The 15,403-nt window shown below is 41.0% G+C and overlaps 1 protein-coding gene and 1 long non-coding RNA gene across 4 annotated transcripts in view; one reads left to right on the top strand and one right to left on the bottom strand.

Annotated features, from left to right (window-relative positions):
* The window catches only part of LOC116090054 (complement C5), a 73,910-nt gene that overhangs the window by 23,989 nt on the left and 34,518 nt on the right, over positions 1-15,403 (top strand). The window contains exons 15-22 of the mRNA XM_031369972.1: positions 514-646; positions 1,463-1,534; positions 3,141-3,338; positions 4,967-5,057; positions 6,683-6,756; positions 7,359-7,498; positions 12,175-12,402; positions 13,698-13,758. Of these exons, the coding sequence (XP_031225832.1) occupies positions 514-646; positions 1,463-1,534; positions 3,141-3,338; positions 4,967-5,057; positions 6,683-6,756; positions 7,359-7,498; positions 12,175-12,402; positions 13,698-13,758 (997 nt within the window). The remainder of the gene's footprint in view (positions 1-513; positions 647-1,462; positions 1,535-3,140; positions 3,339-4,966; positions 5,058-6,682; positions 6,757-7,358; positions 7,499-12,174; positions 12,403-13,697; positions 13,759-15,403) is intronic.
* Positions 1-15,403, bottom strand: part of LOC116090055 — a 31,431-nt gene that overhangs the window by 15,694 nt on the left and 334 nt on the right. For 2 of the 3 annotated variants that reach the window (XR_004118530.1, XR_004118531.1), the window contains exon 2: positions 12,153-12,358. This is a non-coding gene — a long non-coding RNA (uncharacterized LOC116090055). Of the gene's footprint in view, positions 1-9,335; positions 9,523-12,152; positions 12,359-15,403 lie in introns of all 3 variants that reach the window. The other variant, XR_004118532.1, reaches the window with a different exon arrangement.

The raw sequence follows: 15,403 nt of genomic DNA, 5'->3' as shown, positions 1-15,403 counted from the left end.
AGAAGAAAGGATATTTTTTGAGTCAACATTAAAGCCAAAATAAACCACTCCCAGTAATTTCCCATGTAGAATCTAGACTTTTTCCATAAAACAAAAATTAATGTTGCTTATTAGTTCATTCCTTCATCCTTTATCACATTAATTTATACATACATACATATAATTTATACACATTATACATACATATATTAATTAATACATACATATAACATGTTATATAGTATATGCATGCATTATATTATATAGAACATATAATCATATATTCTATATAGTATATGCTCTGGGACAATTCCTAAGATTCTCCTCATCAATGCCATTTGCTTAAGGTTCCATTCTTGGCTGGTTTTAAACAGGAAGGTTTTGAAATATATACAATGGAAGGAATGAAGTTGGGAAGTGTGGTCTTTGGGCATTAGATGTATGAATGCCCCATGTATTTCACAGATTTGTTGACACAGTGTGATGACTATAATTCCATTAGCCCTAAGCTCAGTTTTTCACCTTTCTGGACAGGTGTTTCAAGCTTTTGATGATAAGAGTGACCTGGGTTGTGGGGCAGGTGGTGGCCGTGACAATGCAGATGTATTCCATCTAGCTGGGCTCACCTTCCTCACCAATGCAAACGCAGATGACTCCCAGTACCACGGTAAGGCACTCAGCATTCTCATTACTGACAAGAACCCCCCAGACCTCATTCCTATCCCACTTTCTAAGACTGTCAATGGCTCTGTAAGTCTCTTTGAGGTGTACACACACATGCATACACACATAAATAAATGTTTAACAAAATTAGAAAAGAAAAAGGTAACTCAATAAAAATTTTGTTCCCTCTAAATGGGTAGGTAGTTCATTAGTTCATTGTAATCCATAGATCCAAAAGGCCACCATACTCAAAATCAAGCGGGCATCACATTCAAAGGTGTGACACATAGAGCCTAATCTGTTTCTTTTTATTTATTCTTCTCTCCTACAATACATCCCAACTGTAGCTTCCTCTCCCTCCACATCTCCCAGATTCCCACTACTTCCCCTTTCCAGATCCACTCCTCTTCCATTTTCCTTCAGAAAATAGCAGGCCTCCTGGTCACAATGACTGAACACTACATAACAAAATGCAATGAGTCTAGCCACAAACCCTCATATCAAGGTTGGATGAGGTAACCCAGTTGGAGAAAAAGGATCCCAAGAGCAGGCAAAAGAGTCAGAGATACCTCTCTCTCGCTGTTAGGAGTCCCACAAAACCCCAAGCTATACAACTGCAGCACATGCACAGAGGAGCTAGCACAGACCCATGCAGCAAGCCTAATCCAAATCAACCTCAGCATGGGCTTGTCACACACACACACACACACACACACACACACACAGGGGCTGCATCAAACACTTACTTTCATGAAACTCACTGTTTCAGATTTTTATGTCCTTTGCCCCATGTTCTAAGTCTCTGTCTTTTTCTAAATAGATGATGCTTGTAAAGAAATTCTCAGGCCAAAGAGAGACCTACAGGTCCTACAGCAGAAAATAGAAGAACAAGGTATGTGTGAAGATCCTTTGTGACCATAAAACATTATGATCAGATCGAAAGCTGTAGAAATGAGACACTAGAGAGCCTCCCCCAATTCCAGAGGAATAGGTAAAAACAGAGATGTGTGCAGGTCTAGGTCACCCCTTTCAGGAAATTTAGCCCAAACGAAGCCATTTTTCACTGGCCATAATCTTGATTCGGGGACTTGCTGTCTTTTCTGTTTGTACCATCATGGCTGGAGATACAGCTCAGTGTAGAGCTCACCCAGCATGTACAGACCCTGCATTCAGTTCCCTTCTTGGCATGAAGAGGAGGCATTTCTATCTCTAAAAACTAAAACATAATGACTATTACTCATCACAAGCATTTCCTCTCTGTAGACCTAGTCACTAAAATCATGTTCTTTGACTTTGTTCTGACAAAGTCCACGATTAACAAGCAACCTATTTCTTTTCTATATGTAACTGTTAATGGTGCTTAGGTCAGCCTTCTCAACCTGTGGTGCGTGTGAAGACAGCTACAGTGAATTACGCCAGAGAAAGCAGGGCCGGCAGAGGTCCCGAGTTCAATTCCCAGCAGCCACATGGTGACTCACGGCCATCTATACAGCTACAGTGTACTCATACACATAAAATAAATAAAATAAATCTAAAAAAAAAAGACCCCTTTGTGGGTCAAATAAATCTTTCACACTGACTGCCTAAGACCATTGGAAAACACAGATATGTACGTTATGATTCATAACAATAGCAAAATAGAGTTATGGAGTAGCAACAAAAATAACTATGGTTGGGGTCACCACAGCAAACTGTATTTATTAAAGGGTCACAGCATTGGGAAAGCTAGAAAGACTGACTTAGATTATCCTTATAAAATACAGTTAATGGCCAGGCAGTGGTGGCGCATGCCTTTAATCCCAGCACTTGGGAGGCAGAGGCAGGTGGATTTCTGAGTTTGAGGCCAGCCTGGTCTACAGAGTGAGTTTCAGGACAGCCAGGGCTACACAAAAAAACCCTGCCTCGAAAAAAAAAATACAGCTAATGAAAATTATTTAAATGGTAATATGATATTTGACCATCTTTTTGTAATAAATTTTAATTTTACTTACTATTTAGTTACATGCTAACATGTACAGAATACGAACTAAGAAGGGCCATCTAGACAAGCTCGTCGATTTTAATGCTGTCACTAGGAGAGTATTTAGAAAACAGGATGATACCCTTACTGAAAGTCTATAAACCGTGTCAGAAAAATGTTAGAGAAAGCAGGGTATCCAGTTACTGTATAATAGCAAAAGCCATCTTCAAATATGTCAGCGTCTCCTGAATATTACATTTGTTTTACTCAAAAGGGGTTGAAGTCTTTTGGAAGTTAGTATTTAGCTTAGTTGCTCGAGGCCCTTCGACCATTCAATATGAGTTGGAAAGGATTACCTGCTGAGGACAAATTATCCCTGCTTTTGGAGACGTTCCAGGGAGGGGCTGGTCAGTCGGCCAACTGAGGCTGCTGAGTGAGGAGGTCCTCTGATGACAAGGACCAAATATCCCTTGAGAGTGCTAAAGCTGAGATGCCTCAGCAGCACATGGTAAGGGTTTGCATGTTGCCACCATTTCAGCTGCTAAATACAAACACCCTGTGCCAAAGAGATGCTGTTATGATGGAGCCCGAGCAAACAACTATGAAACTTGTGAGCAGCGAGTTGCCCGGGTTACCATAGGCCCACACTGCATCAGGGCCTTCAACACATGCTGTACTATTGCGAACGAGATCCGAAAAGAAAACCCCTATAAACCTGTACAGTTGGGAAGGATGCGTAAGTATGAGTTTTCCTGTATCTGATTTGGGAGATTCTATGTAAATTAATGGGGCTAAGAAAGGTAGCTTTGATGCTTCAGTTAAAAACTAGAAGTGGAAAAGAGACCTCATGTATCCGAATACTTCCATTATTCTTGGGGATTTGGAATGGTACAGTGCCCAGTCAAGTTTGGATCCAGCTCCAGTGAAACTCTAAAGCCCACACATCCCCAAAGCTTGAGTGGTGGTTTATCCTGCGAGCCTCAAGCAGGAACCTTTGCTTGGACAACTGCATTATACACTTGAACTCTAAAATTCTATGTGACATTATACCTATTGAAAATGAAGTTTGTGCTAGGCAGTGGTAGTGTATGCCTATAATCCCAACACTTGGGAGGCAGAGGCAGGTGGATTTCTGAGTTCAAGGCCAACCTGGTCTACAGAGTGAGGTCTAGGACAGCCAGGGCTACAAGATACCTTGTCTCCAAAAAAAAAAAAAAAAAAAAAAAAAAAAAAAAAAAAAAAAAAAAAATGAAGTTTGTGTTTACACTGACCAAATACAGCAAAATACTTCTAAATTGAGCAAAACATTCAGTTTACTTGTGACTGGGAGACTTATTTCAGTTTCAGCCAACAATGTGACTTTTAAACTCTATAAAACTTTCTATGTGTTCAGAACACTGAGGACCTTCATTTATGCATCAATTGAGAAGCAAAAGCAAAATGGCATCTCCCCTTTTCTTTTTGCTTAGCGGTGTATCTTAAGTGTTGTCTATCTCAACGAATATGTTCTACAGACAAATGGTATTGCAATTTAAAAACATGCTATTAGGGATCATTTTGCCATAACTATGTACACTTAGTTGCCTCCCAGTTTTTGCTTCTCCAAGTGTAATTCTGATGAAAAATCTAGAACATATTTTTCCCCCACTAGCCAGATTTTCAACTGGTATCTTCCAGTTGGCTTTAGCTACATGGTACCCACCCTCATGGCCCTTCCTCCCTACTGAGTTTATTCCCATTCTAGACAGTGTGTCCTCCCCACAGTCTGATCTGTGCAACCATCATTCTTCAGGGCTGTGTGTGGCTCCCTGCCTGCCCTGGCTTGTGAGTGGCCCTGGGCAGGAGTTAGGACAGGTTAGAGCCGGCTTGCTTTGCTCAGGGATCTAGACCCATGCTGCTAATGTCTGGGAGTTGCTGTTTCCCATAGTGTATCTGGTTCTTAGGTTCCTGAGACTCGATGGTAAATCAACAGTCCCTATTAGTACATCTCAGATGGAGCAGAGTCCATCCACCTTAATTATGGAAATAGAAATTAAGCCAGAAATTGTAGAAAAGTTCCATGTTTTCTGATATAAACCTAACTGTCAAAATCAGAAATTATAAATAATTTTAGAGACTCACTGATGTTTTGTAAAATCTCAGAAAGACAAAACATTCAACAGGAAACAAATCCCCAGATATCCTTTTGCTGTTTTGTCAGTACAGGAGTGTTCTAAGGTCTGAAAGCTCAGTTCTAAAACCATTAAGGAATGTCTTTCTGACCCTTTTTGAAGACATGTAGGTCATAGTTGAATAATTTTACTTAAAAAGTCACCCATAAGCAGAACTAATATTGGTTTCTATAACTAGATATATTTTCTGCAGACATAAAGACCCTGTTACCAGTGATGAAGGCAGAAATTCGAAGCTACTTTCCAGAGAGCTGGCTATGGGAAGTTCATCATGTTCCCAAAAGGTATCTTTGATGTTGCTCTGGAAAAAAGTTACCAAAAATCTGGACATTACTATTTCCCCTATAGTTAAGATCATGCCACTATCGGGTTAAATTTTGTTTTGTTTTAATTTTGCTTAGTGTACTTTTGTCTGAGAATTGAGAGCAGGGCGACATTAATCACTAGTAAAGAATACCACTCTATTTAACGTATCTTTGATATGCATTTGCTGCACACAGCAATGTGTTAAACACCATATTGGATGACTATTTCCAGCCAAAAGGTATCTGTATATAAGACAAACAGGTAAAACAAAAATGGAGTTGTATTTTGTTAAACTTTTGGTTAGAGCTTTAACTTTAATGGGAAGCCCCTCTGTAGCAGGTATTGGAAGCAATGTTGAAAACACGGAGCCCTACCTCATCATTCTCAGGCCAGCCCTACATTAGAGATGAGCCGCGGGACTCTCCCTGTGCCTCTCCTTGCCCTTCCCATTAGAAATCCTTTTTCCATATCATTGTCCACTCCATTCAACATTGCTCCTAGTTCAGCACTTCTAGTAAAATATCCCAGTGCTATCCTGCATCAGAACATGACTGGACTGATTACCCCTGTAGTCACATGGTATCACAGTGGCCCTTCTCCTTCCCTATTTCCTGATTAAAAGAAGTCAGTACTTCCAAAGGAAAACCTGACTTCAGATCCCTATTTCAGACCCAGGGCCTGGCCTAGAGTCATTCTTGTAGAGGAACGGATTCCAATGTGTTTCAATGCCATCTTGATCCAGTGGTTACACTGTCATGCAACTCATTTTTATAACTTTCTTCCACTAGACAGGAAACCAGTGGACAGCAGGACCACAGCTTACAAACACCGGGTACTTGGTACATTGTTGATACTATGCCTGATAAAGAATCAGTAGGCCATAGCTACAAGAGATACACAGGCTTAGTCCTAGGCAGCAGGTTTTGGTTATACTGATTTGTTATAAGCAATGTTACACTTCATTCATTGCCTTACTCCTGTATTTTGGCACATAACAATAGGGAATGTATCTTTCTTTGTATTATATGGTCTGCCAGGGCAACAGTTCAAAGATATCCTTCTTACCTCCAATGTTCACGCCACAGGTGCAATATCTACAAACCTGAGATGGGTGTGCAGATGCTCAATACATTTGTCTGAATGAGTTTTTGCTTACTAGAAACTTTAATGTTTCACTGTAGTTGAATATTATATTCATTTCTCTTCCTGGTTCTGTGATAAAATATCTAGCCAAAGCAACTTAAGGGAGGATGGCTTTGTTGTGGCTCACAGTTCTAAGATTCAGGTCATTGCTGTTGGGAAGTCTTGGTCACAGGAACTTGGGACATCAACAATTAGAAAGGAAATAAAACAAGTGCTCCTGTTCAGCTAGCTTCTCTTCACATGAGAACCCGAGCCTAGGGAATGGCACTGCCCACATTAAAGGGGGAATCTTTTTTACTCAGTTGACCTAATCAAGAAAATAGTTCCCAGGCATATCCAGAGGCTAACCTAATCAAGAAAATCCTCCATGGGTACAGCCAGAGGTTTGTCTTGTGGGTAGTCTAAATCTTATCAAGTTGGTGATATCATCCATCACAAATATCAATGTCTGAACTTCCAGAAACCAGCTGCAAGTTGCGCTGCCTGACTCACTAACGACCTGGGAAATTCAAGGCATTGGCATTTCAGACAATGGTAAGAAACCCCAAGTCACATGCTCACTTGAGCAGGATTTGATTCAGCAAGATGTAGTACTTTGATACTGTATGTTTAATTCACTCAGGATACGAGGCAAAGTTTTTAATTTTCCTTTTCAAAAGACTCCAGTGTACCTACACCTTTGAAGCTGCTGAGTCCCTTCTGCTCTTCTCCTCGCTACCAACTATAAAGCTGCGATCAAGTCCGTACTTCCTTTCATTTGTGCCAGTGAGTGGGGGCTTGAGGAGAGTTAGAAACAACTCTTATGTTTCCTCCCTTGGGCTGACATTCCTGAGAAGCGACTAACGCAGATACTTTATAAATAACTGCCAGATTGCTTTCATTTGTTTAATTTTTCTTTGCAAAATCTTGGTCTCCACAATCAAAATGTTATACTCATTAAGTGGCACCAACAATAAATATCTTTAAGAATTTGATATTTTAGTTAATAAGCATTCGCATGTTTTAAATAGAATTAAATATTTAGCAAGCAAATGAAATATTTTTTTTTAAGAAAGCAAATGTGACATATTGGTACCATTAAAATGTAACAAGAATTCCCTAACATGATCCTACCATGTTTTCCCTTTGGGCTGCAGGTATATGTGTTGCTGATACACTCAAGGCAAAGGTGTTCAAAGATGTCTTCCTGGAGATGAACATACCATATTCGGTTGTACGAGGTGAACAGATCCAATTGAAAGGAACTGTTTACAATTATATGACCTCTGGGACAATGGTGAGTAGTGCTTTATGGTATATTAGAATAAGGAGATAAATGTTATTAGAATAAACAAGCACACACACACACATACACACTCGTGCAAGTCAACTCCAATAAGCACATGCATTGAGTGTTGTCCTGGCAGTACACTTGGTACATGAAGGGGTACAGAAAGGAGGGAGGGACAGGCTAAAGGTCATGTGATGCCAGTCTGAAGGACAATGTGCAGTAGGTAAGGAAAGTGCTGTGAATGTTCAGAGAAAGGGGAGCTCTCGTGTGGTTCACTTCAGTTCCTCGGTCCTCAGACACCTACTCCCTACTCTCAGCCACAGCCTCCTTCCAATTTTCCTAACTCACCATTGTTAATACCCCAACAGCAAGTCTGAAGGCTAGAGAAATCCCCATCCCACTGATTGACTCAACCCTTCTCATCATCCTCCAACCTACTGGCACTTTTACTCTCTTCTCTGTACAAGCTAACACTCATGAGTCATCGTTTAGCCACACTCTCTAAAAGTACATCAACCCTCATCAACTCCCCCCATCCCATGGTCTGGACAGTGATGAACTCTGACCTTGGGGAGCCTCACCATCTGTCACCCCTACAGCTAATTATATAATAGGCTGACAGGTTTTATCACAGTCACAAGATGTCAGACAGGAACCCAACATGGTTCACAAATCTAGCTATATTTTTAAATTTCTAATTTTATTCTTAGGACTGAGAATTTCAGTGATCCCTCACCCAAATTTTATATATATGTGTGTATATATATATGTACATATATATATACACACATATATATATATATAAACTTTAAATATATGTATACACACACACACATTTCAAAGAAACTATGCATTCCATTGGTACACTTTCAAATCAGCTTCTAAATTTTTCATCTTAAGTTTTTTAAAGATGCCAGTCTGTAACTTTTGAACACTTTTAAATACTTAAAAATTACATCAGCAGTTGAAATAAGCCTGATACATCATTTAAATGTATGTAGTGGGATCTAACTAGCAGAGTAAGCCTTTTTTGGAGAAGATGGGATTTCTAGATGAAACGGAAGCCACCAGAGAAGACTGCAGCAAACAAGAAAGGCATTTTCTGGGAGCCTGTTGTTGCTAAGGTGACTGCAGAAGAAACAAGGGGGTTGGTTTTAGAGTTTCCAGTGCCACTACGGTGGACAGATATTCAGTGGAGAGAGGAAAGATAGAGAGCTGCAGCGGTGAGTGGAGGAGAGGCAGAACAGATCGAGGAGTGCAGCGGTGAGTGGAGGAGAGGCAGAACTGGAGTCAGACAGTGTTGACTGGTGTGAGAGAAGCTTGAGATGGATCGGGTGAGCATGCGTTGCTGAGGAGGCATAACAGGGTGATGTGCTGCAGCCTGGAGCTTACACTTGGACTCAGCCCCCAAATATGCTGCACAGGCGCACAATCAATCGCCCTGGCTCTGAGCAACGACTGGATGTCCAAGATAAAGAACAGTTCATTTTGCTCCTCGAAAAATCTCTATGGTCTGTGCTGCCCATGGAAGCCACTTTGATATCTGTGGTCACCTGTCCCATGCCCATGGCCCTACAGTAGCTGGGAGCCATGTTTATGTCCCTGGTGCAGGTTACCACTGAAAGTCATAAGGATGTCCTTGGTCTAGTCTGCTACCTGAGGCCCTGGTGAATCCAAGTCCAGTCTGCCACCAAGGGCCATGTCCAGGTCTGGGGTCCTACTGCAGCTGGGGTCTATGTCTGTGGTCCATGTTACCACCAAAGGCCAGGCAGATGTCAACCATCTGTGCTGCTACCTGAAGCTGTGTTGATGTCCATGGGTTGTGCTGCTACAGGGGACTTACTGATCTGAGTGGCCTGTGCTGCCACCTGAGGCCATGGTAATGTCCAGGGCCATGCTTCCTCCAAGGACCATGTTTGGGTCTGTGGTCTTCCTGCAGCAGGGGTCTGTGTTGATCTTCATGGAAGTCCATGGTCTGTGCTGCTGTCTCCAGAAACCATGTGCAAATCCAGGATCCATAATCCCGCAGACTATAAAGGACAGGGAAGCTACTTTTGCCATGGTATTGATGACTGCAGACTCACAGTTGAGAAAGGGGGACATAAAAAGTCTCTGTGATAGTCCCATCCTGTCCTCTTCCCAACCCAACCCCCCAAAAAGTAACAGCCTATCCGCCAAAGAGACATCTTTAAAATTGTGGTAAGGATGCTGAAGCATAGCTCTCCACTAGAGATGGCTTCTGAAGTGAATGCGGGTGGGGAAGACTCAGCTTCATTTAAGGGGCCGGTCACCAGGAGTTTGACCATGCTTCAGTGAGAATATAGGCAACAGAAATTATACCATTTTTCTTTCTCTTTTTCCTTTTTTTGAGGGGAGTCTTGGGGGTGGGGAGAGAGTCTCAAAAGGTGGGGGGAGGGTGGACCTGTGAGGACTGAGAAGTATACTCAGGGATCATGATGTGAAATTCCCAAACAATCAATAAAATTATAAAAAGGAAGTAAATGTTTTCTGTTAGTCTAATGACTATGGGTATATATTCTTAGAAATAATAGTAAGTTCAGCAGAAATTCCACTCTAAATGAATCACAATCATTTTTATAAATAAAAAAATCTGGAAACTAGAATACTGTCAAATTTATTATCCTTATTTCAACATATTTTTGTAGAATCATTTCTACTTTAAACACTGGAATTTTAATTCAGCTTACTTAAATTATGTGCCTGAATCCTAGCTGCCCAATTCTAGTTTTTACTGTCACAGTAGTCAACCAAAGCCACTGTGTTATATGGTGACACAACTGAAACTGGAAGGTTATGGTGTTGCCAGTTAAATCTAATCTTCGGCTTCCATTATATCAAAACAAGTCATCATGATAGTCCAGGGCCAGCCCTGTTAGTTCCCTCTCCCTTGAAGTATAAATTAAGTTGCCCTGTGCCCTGTGACCTCATTAATTGAAGTTATATAAAGACTCTGGGTTTTATTATATTCCTCTGTAGAGGTTTGTTTACATATTTTAACAGGCAATTAGCTAGATACCATCCCAAACTCTAAAATCTCTGTCCAGTTCTTTAAGCCTGAGCCGAAATGCTTAGAGACTGTACTGTGTGTTGTTCAAGATTCAGCAGAGTTTGCGTAAAGAATATACGCAGAACTCAGAGGGTCTTCAGTATCCAGCTGTGGTGACCGCCTCATGCTCTATGCTTTGGTTCCTCACACCAGCTAGGCAGGAGGTTTCTGCTGGGGTACCTCTAGTGGAGCCACCCTCGTTTTTAAAAATAAAGGCTGCTGTTTGTTTAAATGTGCTGTCTAGGGTTCACAGTTGATCTTGGCCTATTGGCAATTACTGAGAACTCCTGTTGCGTGTGGCTTTTTCTCCATATTGCCCCATGGTTTCAAAACTCCTTTCCTAATTTCAGCTTACTTCAAGGACTTATTGTGGCTATTACTGTTTGAATTTGGGCTTTTGGGTTTAGTTTGGTTGTTTTGTTATTGTTTGAGACAGGCTCTCGCCATACAGTTGAGGTTAGCTTGGACCTTCATGCATAACCCAGACTGGTCTCAAAGTTATGGTCTTCCTGGGCCAGCCTCTCAAGTGCTGGCATCAAAGCCTTATGACACCAGCCCAGCTGTTACGATTTTTTATAACGATCTTATGTTGAATGCTATCAAGTGACTCTTCTGTGCCTTCCTTCCCCTATTCTACATCTACAACACTTGGAAACTCTTAGCCCATTGTCTCCTCCATCTCCTCCTATATCCATCATGGTTAGCACTGGCCCAAAAATGTGGCCAACATGCAGATAGCACTTTACATTTGGCGGGAACTCCCTCAAGATTAGCTATTGAATGTCTGCATTCTCTTGTGCTTATCTGCTTGATTCTGGATTTTATGGCTGTTACTCTTTGGGCACAGCTCTTAACTCTATCAGTTCACCAAGTTGAAGATGAAACTGTATTCACTCTTTGAGCCAGAAATCAATGAGAAGTTACCAGAAGGCGAGAGAGCTCACATAATGTGTTTTCACAACACAGTTCAAATGAGGAAGGCCCAAGTTAAAATCTACATCTTTCTAGAGTGGGTTTTATTATAGAACAGGGCACAAATGGGAAGATAATAATGTTAGGGACTTCAGTTGGGTATATATTAGGTAAGCCTTTGAATGAGTCACATATAGAATTTTCAATCATGTGTCACTCTACCATCTATCATAAGTCAACGCTGAGGTAAAGGCACAGGTAAGACACCGAACAGCCAAACCCAAGGCTGCTGCTACCCAAAATGCAGACTGGAAAGAGAACAAGACAACCACATCACAGTAGCATGAACAAAGAATCCTGGTAGCTGTGACATAATCAAGTGGGCAGCACCCTGAGGAAGATATGACAATTCTGAGCTAGTGCGGAGTTTTCAGATACTCCATGACATCGCTAGGACCCACATCAGTTTGTATGTACCTGTAGGAAATCTGAAATGAATCTTCTACCAGGCCTTAGACCCATAGGGGTTACTTTAATAATGCTAACAAACCAGGGGAGAGTTTGTGTCCAAACCAGCACAATTCAGAGTGAACATATACATACATACATACATACATGCCACACATACACACCTACGTTGCTCTTTCATCAAATGTGGCTCAAATGATGAGCTGTTCTTACCCATATACCTGTCGTATTTCAGTTCTGTGTTAAGATGTCTGCTGTGGAGGGGATCTGCACTCCAGGAAGCTCAGCTGCTAGCCATCAGACCTCTAGGTCCTCCAAATGTGTGCGCCAGAGAATAGAGGGCTCGTCCAGTCACTTGGTGACCTTCAGCCTGCTTCCTCTGGAAATTGGCCTTCACTCCATAAACTTCTCACTAGAGACTTCATTTGGGAAAGAAATCTTAGTAAAGACATTACGGGTAGTGGTAAGAAAAATATGGTTCTTTTTAAAAAATCTGTTTCTGGGGGAAATGCTATCAACAATTTGTATCCATAATTATCTTTGGGGCCAGGAGCAAGGGAGAGAAATGATGGTGTAAACAGAACATGGTAACAGTTGAGGAATCCCACAGAAGCTCCCACACATTTGTGATGCTTTCTTGTAACTTATACATTAATTTGAAATTATGCATGAAATTATTAAATAGAAAAGTAATGCCTGCTCTCTGCAGAAAATAAAAGTACCAAAGCTCACAAAGAAAAAGAAAATCACCAATAAAGCCCAACTTCAGGATTCCCAAGTTTTGCTATTTGATACGCACCTTCTGGGTCACCCTGCCATCTTATCAGAAAGTGTATCTCGATATCTGTGTGCAAAATATGAGGCTAAATACTGAATATAAAGAAGTAGCGGACATTTAAAGAACTCGCCATGAAGATTTCCCGCTCTGTAAATAGGTAATAAGCAGGCCAAAGGGGGAAACAGCAGCACGTTAAGTATTGTTGGTCCTGCTATTTGCTGAGTATTCTCCTGACATTAAAATCCCACAATTATGATTTTCTAATTTAAAATGAAATATTGTTCCTCCAAGTGTTACACAGCTAGTTCAGCTAGTTAATGACCTCTCAGGTCATCCGAAGCCTTCATTCTTTGGGTTGTTTTGCACTATGCCATTAACTTTATCAAATGCGTATTCAGCCAGCACAGTGACTTATGTCTGTCATCCCGGCTACTCAGGAGACTGAGGCAAGTTTGAGGCCACCATGGCCAATTCACTGAATCATTGTTGAAAAGAAAAGCTGTTCCGAATCTTTTGTGCCGATTCTTTTGGGCTCTGCTCATTCCTGTGCATGTCTGTTTCACATTAGGAAATGGAGCAGACTTCTTTGCTTTCAGTCCTGGCTCCGAGCTTCCCAGCAGCATTACACAGGATAAATTACTAACCTTCTCGTTGGCTTCCTCATCTGTTATTGTTATACCTACCAGAGGTTCGTGGAAGCTGCATGAGTTAATATATACAAAGTATTCAGACCAATAACCTGACCTAGAAGAACATCCATTTAAGCATTCAGTCTGATTAATACTCAAATAGCCAGGATCTTTTCATTGCATGTATGTATTGAAGTATTTATATCAAGTTTGCCTTTTCAGAGAAGGAGGGTTTTTTTATTATAATTATTTTTAACTGGCAAAGTGGACTAGAGAAACTCAATCCAAGGAAATTCATATCTTATAAATGTAATTATGCCCTTAATGGTATGTTTTCTGGTTTCTCTTTAGCCAGAAGGAGTCAAGAGGGAAAGCTATGCCGGTGTGACTCTGGACCCTAAGGGAATTTATGGTAGGAAAAATGATTTCAATTTTTACATGTCATCTTCCAGCCACAGAATTAAAATGTAACTTTAATGTAACTGGCTGGGATCTGTGTGAGTGGGGGCCAAACATAACTCTATTAACAATACTTAGTGGGCATTACAATGTGAACACATTGCAATACAACTCATCCCCTGCACTTGATATAGTCTAGTCATAAAGACAGTAACAGGCTGTTTTATTATAAAAGCCTCTGTCTAAAGAGCATCTGAAAACAAGTCATTCTGCAATTAAAAAGCACCGTTAGAGACACCATAGTCAGATGAGTCACTCAAAGTCCCCTCGACTGCTCCATCTCTTCTTCTTCAACTGATAGGCTGTGAATCTTCTCAACGAAAGAGCTTTTCACACACTGGGAACTGAATCCTGAGCTAAGTACAGGCTGTTTCTGAAAGTTAGAATGAGCTGGGCTAACAACTGTCTTCAGCCAGACTACAGCCCTAGTTAAATTGTTACAACATGACTGTACTCAGGTTCTTGGTCTGCAGTATTTTTGCCCTAAAAATCCTTTGAAAAATCCTTACCTCTCTATAACATAGAGTAAATGCAACATAGAAACACAGCACATGCAATAGCTAAGCTCCTTAAACTCCATGCCCTGTCACCCTTAGTTCAAACTTCCTAAATACATTCACTGACTCATTTTAGCACAGTATCTTCAGGGCTTATCAAGGGTTAAATAACAAAGATGCTTCTTGAAGAATGTTCTTGTATCTTTGCCAAAGCCACATTGCTCATCCATGACATCTCAGAACTTATGTATAACCTCTTTCGCTTGCCAGGGACTATGCTAAGTGCTAGAGCTAGATTTTCACTATGGTGACTTTGATGAGCCCTACAGTTAAGCCTTGGATCTTGGCACCACCTGTACTATCCCTGTACAATGTTAAAACAGTAAAAGCAGCCAGGCATGATGGTGCATGCCTTTAATTCCAGCACTTGGGAGGCAGAGGCAGGAAGATGTCTGTGAGTTTGAGGTCTGCCTGGTCTACAAATCAAGTCCAGGAAAATCAGGGCTCTGTTACACAGAGAAACCCTGTCTCAAAATACAAATAAAATAAAAACAGAGCTTGTATATGAAACTTAGCTAGCTTAGTGGAAGCTTGGTTCTCTGTCAGTACAGGAACAAATAGTATCATGTTTTGGGGGGTGGCAGGATATTTTAACAATATTTTTATTTATTCTTTAAATTTTTCATGCATGAATACAATCTTGATCATAGCTAATCTCTACTACCCACCCCAACTTCTCTTAGCTCATCTCCTTCCCAATTTCATGTCATCTTTTAAAGTTTTATTTATTTACTTCATTTTTTTTTATTTTTTTAGCCCACCGGGTCCAATTAGTGTCGCCCATATATTCATGGATATGAGGTCATCCACCAGGGTATAGGCAACTTACCAGGGTCTACCTCCCTAAAGAAAACTGACTCTCCCTTCTTTGGTAGCTATCAATTGCCAATAGCTTCCCCAGGGAAGAACAGGGTCTATTGTGTGACAATTCTCTCCCTGGGGTGACTAGGCATATATCTCCTCATCCACCATAGGGAACCCCCAACAGACCAAAGTCAGAATGCCATCAAAGTTAACTTGGTGAACCAACGAGTTATACAG

This window comes from Mastomys coucha, unplaced genomic scaffold (genome assembly GCF_008632895.1).
Source record: "Mastomys coucha isolate ucsf_1 unplaced genomic scaffold, UCSF_Mcou_1 pScaffold15, whole genome shotgun sequence".
In the NCBI taxonomy this organism is placed as follows: Eukaryota; Metazoa; Chordata; class Mammalia; order Rodentia; family Muridae; genus Mastomys; species Mastomys coucha.
This window is presented reverse-complemented; position numbering and strand designations above follow the sequence as displayed.